The following is a 16702-nucleotide window of genomic DNA, read 5'->3' as shown; positions in this document are numbered from 1 at the left end:
GAAAGCATACATGAAGAGATGTTAAAATAAGGGGAGATATCTCAGTGGTAGAGCACAGGACTTGTATGCCTGAGGCTTCACTTGCACTGCTTGTACTAGGGTGGCGATCTTGTCTCTCACTATCTCTCATCTTTTTATTCAGATTTTTTATTTTGATTTTTTTTATTATCTTTATTTATTATTGGATAGAGATAGCCAGAAATCAAGAGGGTAGGGAGAGACAGAAAGGGAGAGAGACACCAGCAACACTGCTTCAACACTTGCAAAGTTTTCCCCAGGGGTTGAACCCAGGTCCTTGAGCACTGGAAGATGTGCGCTCAACCAGGTGCGCCACCACCCGGCCCTAAAATACGTCTTTTTAGAAAAGAAAATACCTTAATAAAAAGACAAATGTTAGGCGTTCTAAGGGCCAACTCCCAGTGATTTGTTTCTTTTGTAAGAAGAATATTACCTTTTTTCTTTTTTTAAGTTTTGTCAGTTTTTATAGGGTTATAAAATTACAAGGTTATAGTTCCATTACCATATCCAACACCAGAGTTCTGTCATTCCTTCCCACCTCCACCCAGCTCATAGTTCTCACGGTCTTAAAGACAGTTTGGGCTATATTATTATTATTATTATTATTATTATTATTTTAAGAGGATAATTTCATCCTTTAATGGAAGGTGTTCTGGGATGAGAGTTGGGTGGTGACTCACCCAGTAAAATACACATGTTCCCCTGCAACAGGATCTGGGTTCAAGCCCTAGCCCCCACCTGCATGAGGGAAGCCTCACCAGGGGTGCAGTACTGCTGCAAGTCCTCCCCTTTTTCTCCTGCTCCTCTATCAAAAGAGAGAAAAAGAGACAGAGGAAGAAAGAGCAAAGACAGGAGGAAAGAAGAGAGGAAAGGAAGGAAGGAATTAGTGACCACCAGGAACAATGGAGCCAGTCAGGTACTAAGCCCTAATGAGAATTCTGGTGGGAAAACAAAAACATTCTGGGACAGAAATAACAATAAACTGATTTTTACCCCCTTGCTGTTAGAAATCTATGTAATATTTGGTATTAAGATTCCCTACATATAGTTTTTTTTCTTTACATTTTTATTGGGGGATTAATGGTTTACAGTCGACAAATAAAATAGTTTGTACATGTGTAACATTTCTGTTTTCCACATAACAATACAACCCCCACTAAGTCCTCCCCCTGCCTTCATGTTCCAGGGCTTGAGCCCCCCACCCCCACCCCAGAGTCTTTCACTTTGGTGCAATACACCAGCTCCAGTCCGAGTTCTGCTTTGTGTTTTCCCACTTCTGTCTATGAGTGAGATCATCCCAGAATCATCTTTCTGTTTCTGACTTATCTCACTTATTTAACATGATTCCTTCATGCTCCATCCAAGATGGGGTAAAGAAGGTGAAATCACCATTTTGAAGAGCTGAGTAGTATCCCATGATGTATATAGACCACAACTTGCTCAGCCCCTCATCTGTTGTTGGACACTTGGGTTGTATTTTAAGATAGCAATCTTTGTCTTATGTGTTGCAAAGAATGCAAAGCAATGCATAGACAATAAAATGCATCTCTGAAGATAAACCTTGGGAAATGCTTCATGAGCCCTTTTGAGAATTCCTTTTCTTCTCATTTTTTCATAGGAAGACATCCCCAAACACACATCTCAAATAGTTCTACGACATGAAACCAGAGTATCGGAGGCAGTTGAACAGAGTCAAAGATATTTCCTAGACCTGCCCGAGTTTATGAATAAAACCAGGAATAATAGAAAGATTATTCTCTAGATTCCACATATGGGAGAACCATCTGGTAGTTGTCTATCACCTCTTCCTTTATAAAGCACAATCTGTAGAGAACTGAAACACACGCAATTAAACAGTCAATCAATCAAACAAAAAAGGGTGGGGTGGATAGCATCATAGTTATGCAAAAAGACTTTCATGCCGAGGCCGCAAGGTTCTAAGTTAAAATCCTGGCACCACCATAAGCCAGAGTTCAGAAGTGCTGTTAAAATAAGGAGAAAGAAGAGGGGGAGAGAGTGAGGGGAAGGAAACGAAGGGGGAGGGGTTTCGGGGAAGGGGAGGAAGGTAGCATAGCTAAACTGTTGATAAAACTTGGGGAGAAAAAAAAAAAAACTTGGGGAGAATGATTGTGGTTATTGGTAAGAGAGCGGGGATTACAGAAGCTTGGTGGTGGATGTGATGTGTGACTCTACCCCATAATCTTGTGAACTATTACTTAACCACTAATAAACACATTTTTTAAAATAGTGAAGCACGTCTAATGCTTTAACTATATAAAAAAAGTGACATTAATTGGTTAGAGAGTAAGATGTGTAAAGAAAGTATAGGAAAATATTGCTCCTGATTATTTTCCTTGTTATCACTATTTGAAGGCTTTCATAGTAAAACATTGGGGGACAGGAGGAAAAGAAAAAAATTACCTTCTACAGGAATACATTTCCATGCTTGTGTTATATGACTAGCCAATGTCGTCTTTCCAACCCCCTTAAAAAGAGAGAGAGATCACTTAAAAACCAACAGAACAGTTCTTACTTAGTAAAGAAGATATTATCATGTTTAAAGACTCTATTATGGTTATCATTACATTAATGTTATCAAATGTCTTCCCATGAAATATATAAAGAGTAGATCTTAGATCTTTACAGGTTCATATTTCTTTATTCATTCCTACATCCCATGATTTAAACAGACAAAAATTAGCCCTGAAGCCAGAAAACAATACCATAAAGGCATTGCAGGGACCATACTTTTTTGATTCTCAAATTTTGTAGTTTTGAATACACTGTGGTTACACTGAAATTTATCATTTTATCTTTTTCCTACTTATGTAATCATTAATGTCTCACAGACCTCCATTTACTAACTTTAAAGAGTAAAAACCTTATAATAGGACCTTGAAATGTATCATATTTAAAAGATAAAAATATATATATATTTTGTCTCTAGATATATATATTTTGTCTCCAGGGTTATTGCTGGGCTCGGCGCCTGCACTATGAATCCACTGCTCCTGGAGGCCATTTTTTTCTGCTCTTGTGTTAGATGGGACGGAGAGAAATGGAGAGAGGAAAGACAGAGAGAGGGAGAGAAAGACAGACACCTGCAGACCTGCTTCTTGCACTGGTCCTTGTGCTTCATGCCACGTGGGATTAACCCTCTGCTCTACCACCTGGCCCTCCCTTTTTTTTTTTTTTTTTTTAATTCCACCAGGGTTATAGCTCGGCTTGGTGTCAGCATTATGAGTTCATTGCTCCTGGTGATGGTCATCCCCCCCTTTATCTATTCTATTTTATCTGATAGTACAGAGAGAAACTGAGAGGGGTGGGGAAGATAGAAAGGGAGAGGCTAACAGACATTTGCAGACTTGTCTCACAGCTTGTGAAGTGTCCCTCCTGCAGGTGGGGAACCTGGGTCATTGTGCACGGTGATGTGCGTGCTCAACCTGGTGTGCCTGGCTCCAAAAATAACATTTCTATCTTATTAATTTCCCCATGTTTTAAAAATATAGTGAAATCTATTGGAACCGTGTATTGAAAGCTATCCCAGAATCCATATAAATTTAAATCACGGATGGGACCCAGTCCTTGGCCTCCACAGGAGAGACACTACTTAACCAATTCAGGCTCTCTAATGCTAACTTCCAACTAGTCCTGTGACTGCAAACAACTCTTATCTAGAAATCCTTATAGGAATTGCAGAAAAAGTTAAGCTATTTCAGGACAACAGCCATTTTTTCCCCATCTTTGTTTTTTTCCATCTTTGGAGAGAGGCAACAGACAAGGCCACTGACACACTGCAGGTAACTGTCTCCCAGTGGCTTCAGAGGCTAACGGAGAGCATTACAGCTAGAGTCTTACAACAAATTTCACAGACAGTTTATAGACAAATCAAGCCTGAAATAACCTTGTATCATGACGACTGATCGTTGTTATGCTGTAATAATTTAATAATCTATTTCAATTTTGTATTATTTTTATTTATTGGCTAAAAACAGCCAGAACTAGAGAGGGCAGGGAGAGGCAGAGAAGGAGAGAGACTGAGGGACACCTGCAGATCTGCTTCATCGCAAAGCTTTCTCCCCTACAGGTGGAGACTGGGGGCTCGAACCCAGGTCCTTGCACACTGTAACATGTGCACTCAACCAGGTGCGCCACCACCAGGCCCCTTAATAATTTATTCATGACATGAAAACAAAATACAATCTAGGCTCCTCTTCAGTTGTAGTGTACAGAAGTTATCAATCTATAACCAGCATTATAACAGATTTTAAGTCATACAAGGAAAGTTTAAAAGAATTCAACGAGTCAGCACATGTTGTTTTCATTCTAGTATGGTAACCTAAAATTGCTATGTAAAAAAATTGAGGGAGTCGGGTGGTAGCGCAGCAGGTTAAGCGCACGTGGTGCAAAGCGCAAGGACCAACAACTAAGGATCCGGGTTTGAGCCTCTGGCTCCCCACCTGCAGGGGAGTCGCTTCACAAGCAGTGAAGCAGGCCTGCAGTTGTTTGTCTTTCTCTCCCCCCTCTCCATTTCTCTCTGTCCTATCCAACGACGATGACATCATCAACAATAATAACCACAACAATAAAACAAGGGCAACAAAACGGAATAAATATTAAAATAATAATAATAATAATTAAAAAAATTGAAAACAAATTAAATAATAAACCAGAAGAAATAACTTACTGGGGCTGGGTGGTGGCATACCTGGTTGAGCCCAGGTATTACAGTGCAAAAGGACCTAGGTTTGAGACCCCCACCCCCCCCTACCCCCTGTCCCCACCTACAGAGGGAAGCTTGACCAGTGGTGAAGCAGTGCTGCAGGCATCTTTCTGTCTCTCCCTCTCTCCCTCCCCAGACCTCTTGATTTCTGGCTGTCTCTAGCCAACAAATAAATAAAGATAAAAAGATTAAAAAATAGTAACAACTAGAGAACTTACTGGTTTCCCAAATACAGCAAAGCAGACAGGTTTAGACAACATAAAATTTTTTTCAGCTTCATCTTCATTAAATGTGTCCACAAAAGAAAGCGCTTCAGTCTTCCCTAGAGAAGCCATCATAACAAATACTATGACAAGAAAGAAGAAAAATGTTCAAGGGCCTAATTTAGTGGGAACAGACAGCCAGATTATGGAGAACTAGAATAACCCGTGAATTCACTAGCCCCGATATCACTCCATGCCTCTGGGCACATCCTTATTTTTTTGCCAGTAACTTCAAAGTTGGAGGCAAAAACCAAAATGTAGCTATCTTCTGTATCTATGACAGTTAAAACTATTTCAGCGGACTAAGGGGGAAAATACAAATATGAATAGATATGCATATATGCTGCAATGTGCATATCCTATTAAAAATAAAGTTAGATATACTATGCACATGTTTATATATATGTACATTTATGCCAATCTATATTTAGACGTAGAAGAAGTAATGTTGGCCAAATCTACTCTATTTTAGGGGGGACTTGGTTAATTCCACACAGAACACTCTTCCACAAGTACACAGGTTTTTCTTTTAGTAATTATTTGTACATGTCTGTAAGGACAAAGAATTATTTGAAACTATTTTTGGAATTTGTTATTTTGGAGTTTGAAGACAGTTCAAAATTTGAAGGTAAGTCAAAGACAATTCTAGGTACAGAACTCCAATTTTAAACTGTATTTATAAAGGTTAATCTTACAATGTTCTTTTGGAGTCAACACCCAGAAACAAAGTAAGTCACATTCTCTGGTTTCTTTCTGTACAAAGATTATATCTTATTTTCAATCACTTGGTGACTAATCATTCCACTAAATATTTACATATACTCTCAGCATGTTTCTCCTACATAACCATTAAAAATAAATAGAGACTATTTCCCAAGAACCATGAAAAATATTTAAAAATATATAAACATAATTTTAAAGCTTAATTCATTAGAAGAAAAACAACTACGCTTTTATAAATATAACTGACCAAAGAAGATTAATAATAACAATTATACAATATTGAGAAGACAATGACATTATCATATTTATTAGAAGTAAAATGGCATGGGAAATATTTCTTAAAAGATAATAACCTTTTAAACCAATAATAGCAACATCAGTGAAAACCTATGTGCATGAATTACAAAGTTCTGCTGATATACAGTAAAAACACCCATATGACTTGAAAAACAAGATCAGAAGAAAAAACACAAGTAGAACCTGAACTGGAATTGGCGTATTGCACCAAAGTAAAAGACTCTGGGGTGGGGGTGGGTGGGAGAATACAGATCCAGAAAGGATGACAGAGGCCCTAGTGGGGGTTATATTGTTATATGGAAAACTGGGGAATGTTATGCATGTACAAACTATTGTTTTTACTGTCGAGGGGAAGATAGAGAGGGGGAGAGAAAGACAGACACCTGCAGACCTGCTTCACCGCCTGTGAAGCGACTCCCCTGCAGGTGGGGAGCCGGGGGCTTGAACCGGGATCCTTATTCCAGTCTTTGAGCTTGGCTCCTTTTCTCTTCCCTTCTCCTTCCCTCTTCCCCTTCCCCTTCCCTCCCCTCCTTTCCTTTTTCTTTATAAAGACAGAAGTTGAGAGGGAAAGAGGAGATATGAAAGGGAGAAAGGAAGAGAGACACTTGCAACACTGCTTCACCACTCGTGAAGCTTCTCCCCTGCATCTGGGGACTGGGGGATTGAACTCAGGTTCTTGAGCGCGATAATTTGTGCATTCTAGCAGCTATGCCACCATCCAGCCCCCGGAACACAGGCAGTTTAAGAGATACACGCAGGTAGTATATGATCTAGCAGTTGCAATCCTTGGCATTTACTCCAGAAAACACAAAATTTATGTTCACACAAGATGGTGTGATTATAGTTGTAGAGATAGAAATTTAAGGAAGCTATCTAAAACAAAACAAACAGCTATGCTGAAATTGTGAGATTGAAAAAGAAAACTAAATTAGAACACAAGTAGTAGGAAATCAAAGCACTTACACTGGGAGGAGATAGAATTAAAATTCTAATGTCCAAGGAGTCGGGCGGTGGCGCAGTGGGTTCAGCGCAGGTGGCGCAAAGCACAAGGACCCGTGTAAGGATCCCGGTTCGAGCCCCGGCTCCCCACCTGCAGGGGAGTCACTTCACAGGTGGTGAAACAGGTCTGCAGGTGTCTATCTTTCTCTCTCCCTCTCTGCCTTCCCCTCTTCTCTCCATTTCTCTCTGTCCTATCCAACAACGACGACATCAATAACAAGTACAAAAAAACAACAAGGGCAACAAAAGGAAATAAATAAATATTAAAAGTAATTCTAATGTCCAATGCATTTCTCAGAGGAGTAGAAGACAACAGCCATGCTGACACACAATATGACAACAATTAGACATTCTGTATGAAACATAAAACATGCTTCAAATAATAATAATGATGATGATGATGATAATGGCTTAGGGGCCTGGTATGTCTGCTTGAGAGCAAGCATTACCATAAGCAAGGACCTGGGGTTAAGCTCCTGGGCCCCATCTACTGGGTGAAGCCTCTGAAGCAATGAAGCAGTGCTGGCAGGTGTCTCTCTGCCTCTCTTCTCTCCACCTCCCCATCCTCTTTCAGCTTCTCTTTCTGCTGTCAAGAAGAAAGAAAGAGAGATAGAGAAAAACAGCGAAAAAGGCCACTGAGAGCAGTGGATTCGTAGTGCAGGCTCTGAGCTTCAACAATAATCCGGGTGGAAATAAATAACCAGACAAAATTATTAAACTTAGATAATATACAAAACTGAATAAATAAATTAATTAAAATAAAGAACTTTTTTTAAAAGGACCAGGTGCTGGTGTACTTGCTTGAGAACGTGTTATGATGTACAAGGACTAGGGTTCAAGCCCCCAGCCCCCACCTGCAAGTGTTGCAGGCGGCTCTTTCTCTCTTGCTATCTTCCCTTTCATTCTCAATTTCTCTCTGTGCTATCAAAGAATAGAAAAGAGAGAAATAAGAAAAAAGAAATAGAACTGAAAAATATTGAACACGCTAAATAACAAAATTTACAAGACACAGCTAAAGTAGTGTTTAAGTTTTAAATATACCCGGGTGGGTGGCATGGGTGGCCAGTGGTGCACCCAGGCAAGCACACGTAGCACTAAGCTCAAGGACCTGGGTTCTAGCCCTGAGCTCCGATGCTTCATAAGCAGCGAACAGGACTGCAGGTCTCTCTCTCTCTCTCTCTCTCTCTCTCTCTCTCTCTATCTCCCTTTCCCCTCTCAATTTCTCTGTCTTATTCAATAAAATGGAAAAAACGGTCGCCAGGAGCAGTGGATTAGTAGTGCAGGCACCCAACCCCAGCAACAACCCTGGAGGCTAACAAACAAACAAACATACAAACAAAAAAAATTGAGTACATTAGAACCAAAGAAAGGCTGAAAATTAATGAGTTAAGCCCACAATGTAGAAGGTATATTTAAAAAATAGACACTTCTCCACCAACCGCCACCATGTGACTAGCTAGTTCCTTTGACTCTTAGCCGGAAGATCTATTTCCAGAAGTTAGAACCTTTTCTATTTGAACACAGGCAGACTAAAAGTTTCCTGAAACTAATGTTCTGCCTAGTTGGTGAATAAATACCTCAGGAGGTAGAACTCTGGGACATACTGCCCAGTATAGTTCAGTGAATTCAGTCCACAGAGAAATCTGCTTGGTAACATTCCCCTTATTAGCTCCTTTCCTGTTCCTGATATGGCTTCTTGGGTTTACTTCTCATGGAAACTACTGGCCACAACTCCCCACCCTGTCAGGATTTGCTTTGGCTAAACAAAGTATTTAGTTATAGTATAATTTAATAACTGAAAGCCAAATATTGGAAACTATATTTCTACAGATTTGTACTAATTAAAGACATTGTGCAAATATTTAACTCATATTCAGAAGGCTAATTTCTGTTATGAAACAGAACTAAATAACTTCCCCAGTTAATGTAGCCATTCAGTACAAAATACTGGAACTGACATGACTATGTTTGTAGTTCTTTACGAAAGGACTGGCAGACTATTAAAAATAAATTAAATATCAAGCATTATTATTTTAAAATATTGCAATTTCTCAAATTTGAATTTACAGTATAATTGCTAACATCACATTATGTTATACGCTTATACTATTTTTGAAATGTTCCTTTAATTAAATTTAGCAGTTAGGTTGGGGAACTAGCATAATCTAGGTTATGCAAAAGGCCTTTCATGCCTGAGGCATCAAAAGTCCCAGGTTCAGTCCCAAACACCACCATAAACCAGAGTTGAGCAGTGTTCTCTCAACAGGTTAAAAAAAAAAAAAAAAGGTAATTTAGCAATTGAGAAACTCACTCACTTGCAGTGGAACCTGAAGTAAATTTATAGCAGGCCCACTTCCTGAGAAACCTAGCTCTTCTGCCTAGGCTAGAGTAGGTCTGCTGCCACTCCAGGTTAGTCTATAGTCTCCTGACAGGTGCTCAGTGAATATTTACACACAGAAGATTAGTCTTTGAGAGGGAGAGTTGGGGTTTAAAGCATTTACACTGAGATTCCAAAGTTTAGTTTTGCAAGAAAAAGAGCTGGCTATGGGGTCCCCGCAGGAGGTGAAATTACACTCGGTTCTTGTCTAGATGCCTCCAGGCGGTGACTGCGCCCCCTTCCTACCTGGCTGTCGCTGCAGACCCCAGCGGATCCCACTTCCCCCCAGCAGCAGCCGCCACGCGTTTCTCTGGGATCTGTTGAGCGGTCGCCCAGGGAACCCTGAGCTGGAGGCGGGGCTGGGACTCAGGGGGAGGGGCTTGGGGAGGGGGTTGCTTTCTCACTGATTTTCTGATTCTAAATAGTGCATATTTGTACCTTATTTCTGTCTTCTTGATTTTTAATACACTGCGTTTCACAAATAGGGAAAGTGAAGTTCAGAAAAGGAACATTTCAGTAGTAGAAACCTCCCCCCACCTGTTAAAATTTACTTTAATTAGCATGTTCTTAAATATAAGGAGCTCATTAATACTTGTCTGTTTTGTTAAAGAGCAAAATCAAACCACCATCCACTGCAAGGAAGCAAAAGATGTTTATTCACGAATTGCAATCTGGGCCGAGATGGTGACTGGTGTTAGTCTACCAAGCTCGACCCTGAACAAGGCTCAAACCACACAATTTATAGGAATTTAGACTCTACTCAGGGAGGGGGGAACACATCACCTTATTAGCCTATATCTAATCATTTTAAACTTATCAATAGCCTGATCCATTCAGAATAAAGCATGGGCTAGTTCTAAACATCACACCAGACCAATAGGTCCCCGCCTAAGTGGGAGGGGGTCACCACATTTCTTTGCTCTTTGTTGGGACCACCCGGCCATCTGTTTGTAATTCATCAGGCCATCTGTTTGAACTACCTGGTGACAGTATTCCTATGCAAAGGTCATGAGGAGGTCTGTTCAATGCAGGGTCTGTTAAAATAATTGATGGCCTTTTAGATATATTTAAACTATTCTTAAAACTCAAACTCAAAAAGCAACTATACTTATAACTATTCTAGAGTTACTGCCTCTAACATGTTTCAGAATAAATTTGTCAAGGTTATATTTGGTTTTATATACTGTTGTGGAAATACTGTTTGAAATCTTGTAGATGCTGTCTGAAATCTTGTAGATGCTGTTTGAAATCTTCTAGATGCTGTTTGAAATCATCTAAGCAATGGCAAATAAAACCATTTTTTCTCTTTTGTGCCTGAAGACATTACAAATTACTTCACATAGGCAACATGTTTTATAACCCCTATTAGTTATTGGATAAGAAATCTTAGTGGGATAATCTTTCACCCCCTTCCTACTCCAAAAAGTGTACATTTTAAAATTTTTATTTTCCAAATCCAGGTAGCTAATTTCATTTATCTTCTTGATTGTAGTGGGAAAAGGCTTTAGCATAATGTCTAAACTTTAAAAAAAGTTATTTATTTATTCCTTTTTGTTGCTCTTGATTTATTGTTATAGTTATCCTTGTTGTCATCATTGTAGGATAGGATAGAGAGAAATGGAGAGAGGAGGGGAAGACAGAGGGGGAGAGAAAGACGCCTGCAGACCTGCTTCACCGCCTGTGAAACTCCCTTGCAGGTGGAGAGCCGGGGCTCGAACCGGGATTCTTACTCTGGTCCTTGCGCTTTGCGCCACGTGCGCTTAACCCGCTGCGCTACCGCCCGACCCCCATATCTAAACTTTTAAGGCCAACCTCATCAGTTGGAAGAACTAAGGAAGAAACTTTTTTTTTTTTTTTTTTTAGTGAGAATTGCCTGATTCCAAAGCCAGCAGCACCCTTGTACACTGAACGGCATACAGGACACTGAAACATCTAATTTCAGGATTTAGAAATGGTTGTGGCAAAGTCCACAGTTTCCAACTCTGGAAGATTTTATTTCATTCCATTTATTTATTTTACCTCCTTCTTCATTTTTGTTTTTGTTTGTTTGTTTAACAGTGGTTTAGAAGACTGGAAGATTACAGGGTATCGATCCACACCCCACCTTCAACTTCGGACGATTTTTTAAAAACAATCCTTGAAACATATAGCTTCTGAGCAATATAGATTTTGCTGATTTGCACAAGAGTAAAGAACCATCAGAGAAGAAGGCAGAAACCCTGGGGGGGGGGGGAACCAGACAGATTTGGGTATGAATCTGTGTGCAGCCCCCCCAAAAAAACACTTCAAGAGAAACAACTCAGTGCCCTAAATAAACACAAACATTGAACGAATCCTCAAAGTGTTTTCCCCCGCCCACTTTTCCCTTTGCCCTCACCAAACATGGCGCCGTCGGCTTCCTGCCTGGGCAGCACGCAGGTTCAGGGAGCGGGTCCGCGTCCTCTCTACGGTCCCTCCTCCAGCCCAGCTTCAGCTTCGCCTGGGGCGGGGTTTGCCGGGAGAGGGGGCGCTGGATCCGGAAAGACCTCGCATAAGCGGTCATCTAGCTCCCAAGTGCCCCGGCGCTGTTGATCCTGCGGCACCTGCTGTCCGGGCTTTGCAGCGACTTCTCCGCGGTTGTCCAGCGCCGTCCTGTGGCTCCTCCTGCAGCCTGTGCCGCGGCCTGGCACCCGGAGTGGGCTCCGGCCATGCCCGCCTCCGCCCCCATCATCAGCTCGGTCCAGAAGCTGGTTCTTTATGAGACCCGAGCTGTGAGTACCCGGCGTGGTGGGGTGCGGGCTGGCGAGGGGACCCGGTGGTGGGCTGGTTGAGTGCACATGCTGCGATGCGGGTTCAAGCCCCTGGCCCCCACCTGCAGGAGGAAAAGCTTCATAAATGGTGAAGCAGCGCTGCAGGTGTCTTGTCTCTTTCTATCTCCTCCTCCCCGCTCTATTTCTGGCTGTCTTCATCTAATAAATGAATCAAAATAAAAATAAATGTTAAAAAAAAAAAGGTTCCCTCTCCCAATCCTGATCAGACTCAGTTTTGGGGAAGTTAATCCTTACAGGGTGTATCTTGAGGGTCAGGAGGTGTCTTCGTGATGTTTTTGTGCCCTGGCACTGCCGCTTTTGCTTGCATCCATTTCCATTTAAAAGCTACAGTTGCCAACACAGTGTGGACAGGTGTCCCTTGTCTCAGAAACTGTTCCTAAATCGCTGGGATTTTTCAGCTTTCATGCTCACGTTCTACAGTTCACTACAGCACAGGCAGGAGCGTGAAAATACGGAAACATGATGCTTCTTTTTCCCCTCTCCTTTGAAAGCAAGATTGATATATATGTCCATAATCTTTCTCTTTCTCTCTTTCTTGGCATGCTACCAGTATACTTGGTATTTATCACGTGCACTTATGTGGTGTAAAGACAGACAGCTAATGTGTTTGGATTGTGTTTTTCACTTGGCTTTTTTCTGTAACTTCAAATGGTCATGTAGTAGTTACTAGCAGACTAAGCAGATAAGGTGTCTTCTTACATTTTTTTTTTTTTTTGTACTTAGGTTACTAGTTCCCTAAAATTTAGGGAATGGTGTTTACAGAAGTACATACTTTGTCACTAGTGTGGCTGGAAAATAAACTAGCTTTCTTAAATAAAGTATAGTTTTTCTAAAAATTTAATGTACACAGTTACGAGGCTCTGTATTTTAAATGTATACATCACCGTGACAGTATTGCTTATGCTAAGAAACTCTTCCTTATGTTATAGAGTGTGCTTTCAGGCACCATTCAGTGGAACTCGAGTTAAGAAGATGCTTAATTGTGTATCAGTTATCTCATGGCTTCAGTAAGGAGTCTGCTTCTGATTAGTTACTCTTAGTGTAGAAATATTATCAACTAAATTTTTTCTGACAATCTGATTAGGTCCAAATTAGAAGATAAGCATATCTCCTATACTGTTTTTGCAAACACTTTCAGTTCTCTGAATAAAGTCATATGAAAGTGTCATTTTGACGTTGAAACAAAGTCGTCTGTTATACTAAGTGCTGGAAAATAATCCCTAGCTAGAAACATAAATATTGTCTTTGAAACATGGAAATGTCGGTGCAGTAGTGAGCTGAGTATCCATGTCCGCTGACTGAGGTGCTAGTGTTCATTCAAAAATCACAGTTTACATGAAAGGACTCCTCTACTCAGAAGCCTTTGGTACCCCATTCTTAGGAGAGTAAGCCCTGAACCATGAACCCTTTTAGTTTGACATTCAAAACTGTATATAATCGGTCCTCAACTTGTCTGTCTGATCTTATACCTAAATTTATATCTTGCCAGTACACATTTGTTGAGAATTAACTTGGTTCATTGTTTTGTAGTAAAATTGTGTTGCTTTTAGTTCCATTTATTTATTCTGGTTGTTTTTTTTTTTTTAGATTTATGTATTTAATTATTTATGAGAGAGAGAGGGAGAGAGAGAGGAGGGAGAGAGAGAGGGAGGTAGTGAGGTAGTACTTGCAAAGCCAGGGATAGAATCCTGGATAATATGCTTGAGGGTCCAGTGCCTTATCCACTGCACCAACTCCTAGAGGTCTATCCAGACTGCGTTGTTCTGCTGTCCTCTCTCATTGTTCCATCCTGTCAAAATCTTGTTGCTCCTCACAACACAAATTTGCCACAAATATTAGACTCTCAGTGGATGCTGACTACGTGGGATGTAATACAAATAGATGTGCATTCCAGATTACTGCCATGATCCTTGCATAATGGGAACTAACTCTTGCCAGCACTGGACATTAAAGCTGAGTTAGGGGAAGGATGCTTGGGAAGTCACTGCATAGAAGAGATAATGGAGGGGCCAGGTGGTGGCTTATCCACCTGGATAAAATACACATCACAGTGCGTAAGGACCCACAAATCTTCATGAGTGGTGAAACAGGGCTGCAGGTGTCTTTCTATCACCTCATCTCCTCTGAATTTCTCTGTCTCTATCCAATAATGAAACAATAAAAATAAAAAGAGTCGCTGGAGGATCCGAACTCCCCACTGTCTGGAAAGGCAGGAATGAGACGTCAGAATTTGAGAACCCTAGCAGAATGCTTCCAGGAACAGAGCATAGCTGCCTGGAGAAGGAATTTTACTCACTCAGCTGTGATTGGAAATTTTCTCCTGTGTGGACAAACTGAGTCCAGAAAGTGCCAGGCTATAAAGGCTTGTCTATGGAATCCACCCTTTGTTTAGGGAATAGTTGGCCCAGGACAACCTCCTTGAGAAATATCTGCTGCATTTAATCTCTATAAAGTTCAATTTTCTTATCAGTAAAAGTACACTTTTTCTTTTAAATCATGTTTTTTACTTAAAGATAAAAGCAGAAAGATTTTTTTAGTAACAAACTCAAAGTTTATGGGACATAAGTAACTCAGAAAAAGACATAAAATTACACAGACCCTAGGAATTAAAAAAAAAAAACACTAACAGGTGGCATCAGTAAGAATAATAGTTAATAATTATGCCTAACAGTTATCAAATCATTTTATCTCCATATATATATATAATATATATATATTATATATATATTTCTTTTTTTTTTTTGCCAGTTTGATGCTCAGCTCTGGTTTACGGTAGTGCAGGGGATTGAGGGGCCTGAACCTTGGACTTTGGAGCCTCAGGCATGAGGTTCCTATAACCATTATGATATCAACCCTGCCCCATATATTTTTCTTTTAAATTGATTTTATATAACTTTATTAGTGATTTCATAAAGGTTTATAAGATTACGAAGTGAGGGGACATCTAATAAATGGGATACTACTCTGACATTAGAAAATATGTTATTGTTTCTTTTGGGGTGAAAAATGAATGGAATTGGAGGTGATTATGCCAAGTGAAATAAGTAAGGTGCTTGACCCGGCATGGAACCTGGCTTCCAGGACATTACAGGAAGTTTCGGTGCTATGTTCACTTTCACACTCTCTCTAAATTATTTTGTTTGTTTATTATTGAATAGAGACAGAGAGAAATTGAGAGGGGGAGATAGAAAGGGAGAGACACCTGCAGCCCTGCTTTAGCACTCTTGAAGCTTTCCCCCTGCAAGTGGGGACCAGGGGCTCGAACCCGGGTCCTTGTGCATTGTAGTGTATGTACTTAACCAGGTGGGCTACTGCCTGCCCCCTCGATGGTTTCTATAAATATTTTATTATTTAATCCATCTTTAGTAGATAGGTGTTGTTGCCACTCCCGTTGTCCTATACTGTTCAGTGAGGGAGAGGGGCTAGGACAGTGCTATTCTGCCTGTGATCTGGGGACTGGGACCAGATGCAGTTTGTAACTGAGCTATAGCAAACTGCACAGAGTGATTGAGCCCTAATGATGAGAAGTATTTATGGCAATTCACAGAGTAATTATATTTCCCATGATTCAGATAATTTAGAAGCTTGAGTTTGTGGTTGTATGTTTTTTGAATTTCTATTATGGAGATTCAAAGCACTTAGAAAGTAAACAGATTAGTACAATAAATCCTCACAAATCTTAGCACCTAACCTCAAATTACCAGCATGGTATCATCTTTGATTATCTCTAACTCGTCCCACTCCCTCCCCAAGATTTATTATTTGAGAAGATTCTTTTTCTTTAAGATTTGCATACATTGAAATGCCGCAAGTCTAAAGTGAGCATTTGGACAGATCATTTCTACAATCTGTGAAAGCCACAAATCAAGCAATGATAGGAATTGTTTTTATGGCTCTAGAAAGTTCCTTTGCATTCCTATCCAGCCTGTCTGCCCTCCTTCACTTACTAACAATGAATATTCTACTTGTTTTAACCTCAGGTTAGATCGCCTGTTAAGAATTTCATGTGGAATGTATGTGCATACATTTGAATCTAGCTTAGTTTCCTTAGCAGAATGCCTCTGAAGTAGTTGGCTCTTTTTTTTTTTTTTTTTTTTGGGGGGGGGGACAGTGGCCAGACCTTTATTTTTATTTAATTTGTTTAATTAAAAAGGAAACATTGACAAAACCATAGGATAAGAGGTGTACAACTTTGCACAATTCCCACCACCAGACTTCCACATCCCATCCCCTCCCCTGATAGCTTTCCTATTCTTTATCCCTCTGGGAGTATGGACCCAAGATCATTGTGGGATGCAGAAGGTGGAAGGTCTGGCTTCTGTAATTGCTTCCCCGCTGAACATGGGTGTTGACAGGTTAATCCATACTCCCAGCCTGCCTCTCTCTTTCCCTAGTAGGGTGGGTCTCTGGGGAAGCAGGGCTCCAGGACATATTGGTGGGGTCATCAGTCCAGGGAAATTTGGTCGGCATCGTGCTTGCATCCGAAACCTGG

At 40.5% G+C, this 16702-nt stretch overlaps 2 protein-coding genes across 2 annotated transcripts in view; one reads left to right on the top strand and one right to left on the bottom strand.

Moving 5' to 3' along the window:
* AK9 (adenylate kinase 9) overlaps positions 1–9622 on the bottom strand; it is a 135250-nt gene extending 125628 nt beyond the window's left edge. The window contains exons 1-3 of the mRNA XM_060190863.1: positions 9339–9622; positions 4960–5087; positions 2440–2503 (exon numbers count right to left, since the gene is read on the bottom strand). Coding sequence (XP_060046846.1) covers positions 2440–2503; positions 4960–5079 — 184 coding nt within the window. The 5' untranslated portion in view covers positions 5080–5087; positions 9339–9622. The remainder of the gene's footprint in view (positions 1–2439; positions 2504–4959; positions 5088–9338) is intronic.
* A 2241-nt stretch (positions 9623–11863) lies between these two features.
* FIG4 (FIG4 phosphoinositide 5-phosphatase) overlaps positions 11864–16702 on the top strand; it is a 137345-nt gene continuing 132506 nt past the window's right edge. Inside the window, exon 1 of the mRNA XM_060190649.1 lies at positions 11864–12150. Coding sequence (XP_060046632.1) covers positions 12088–12150 — 63 coding nt within the window. The 5' untranslated portion in view covers positions 11864–12087. The remainder of the gene's footprint in view (positions 12151–16702) is intronic.

The sequence above is a fragment of the Erinaceus europaeus genome, chromosome 4 (genome assembly GCF_950295315.1).
Source record: "Erinaceus europaeus chromosome 4, mEriEur2.1, whole genome shotgun sequence".
In the NCBI taxonomy this organism is placed as follows: Eukaryota; Metazoa; Chordata; class Mammalia; order Eulipotyphla; family Erinaceidae; genus Erinaceus; species Erinaceus europaeus.
This window is presented reverse-complemented; position numbering and strand designations above follow the sequence as displayed.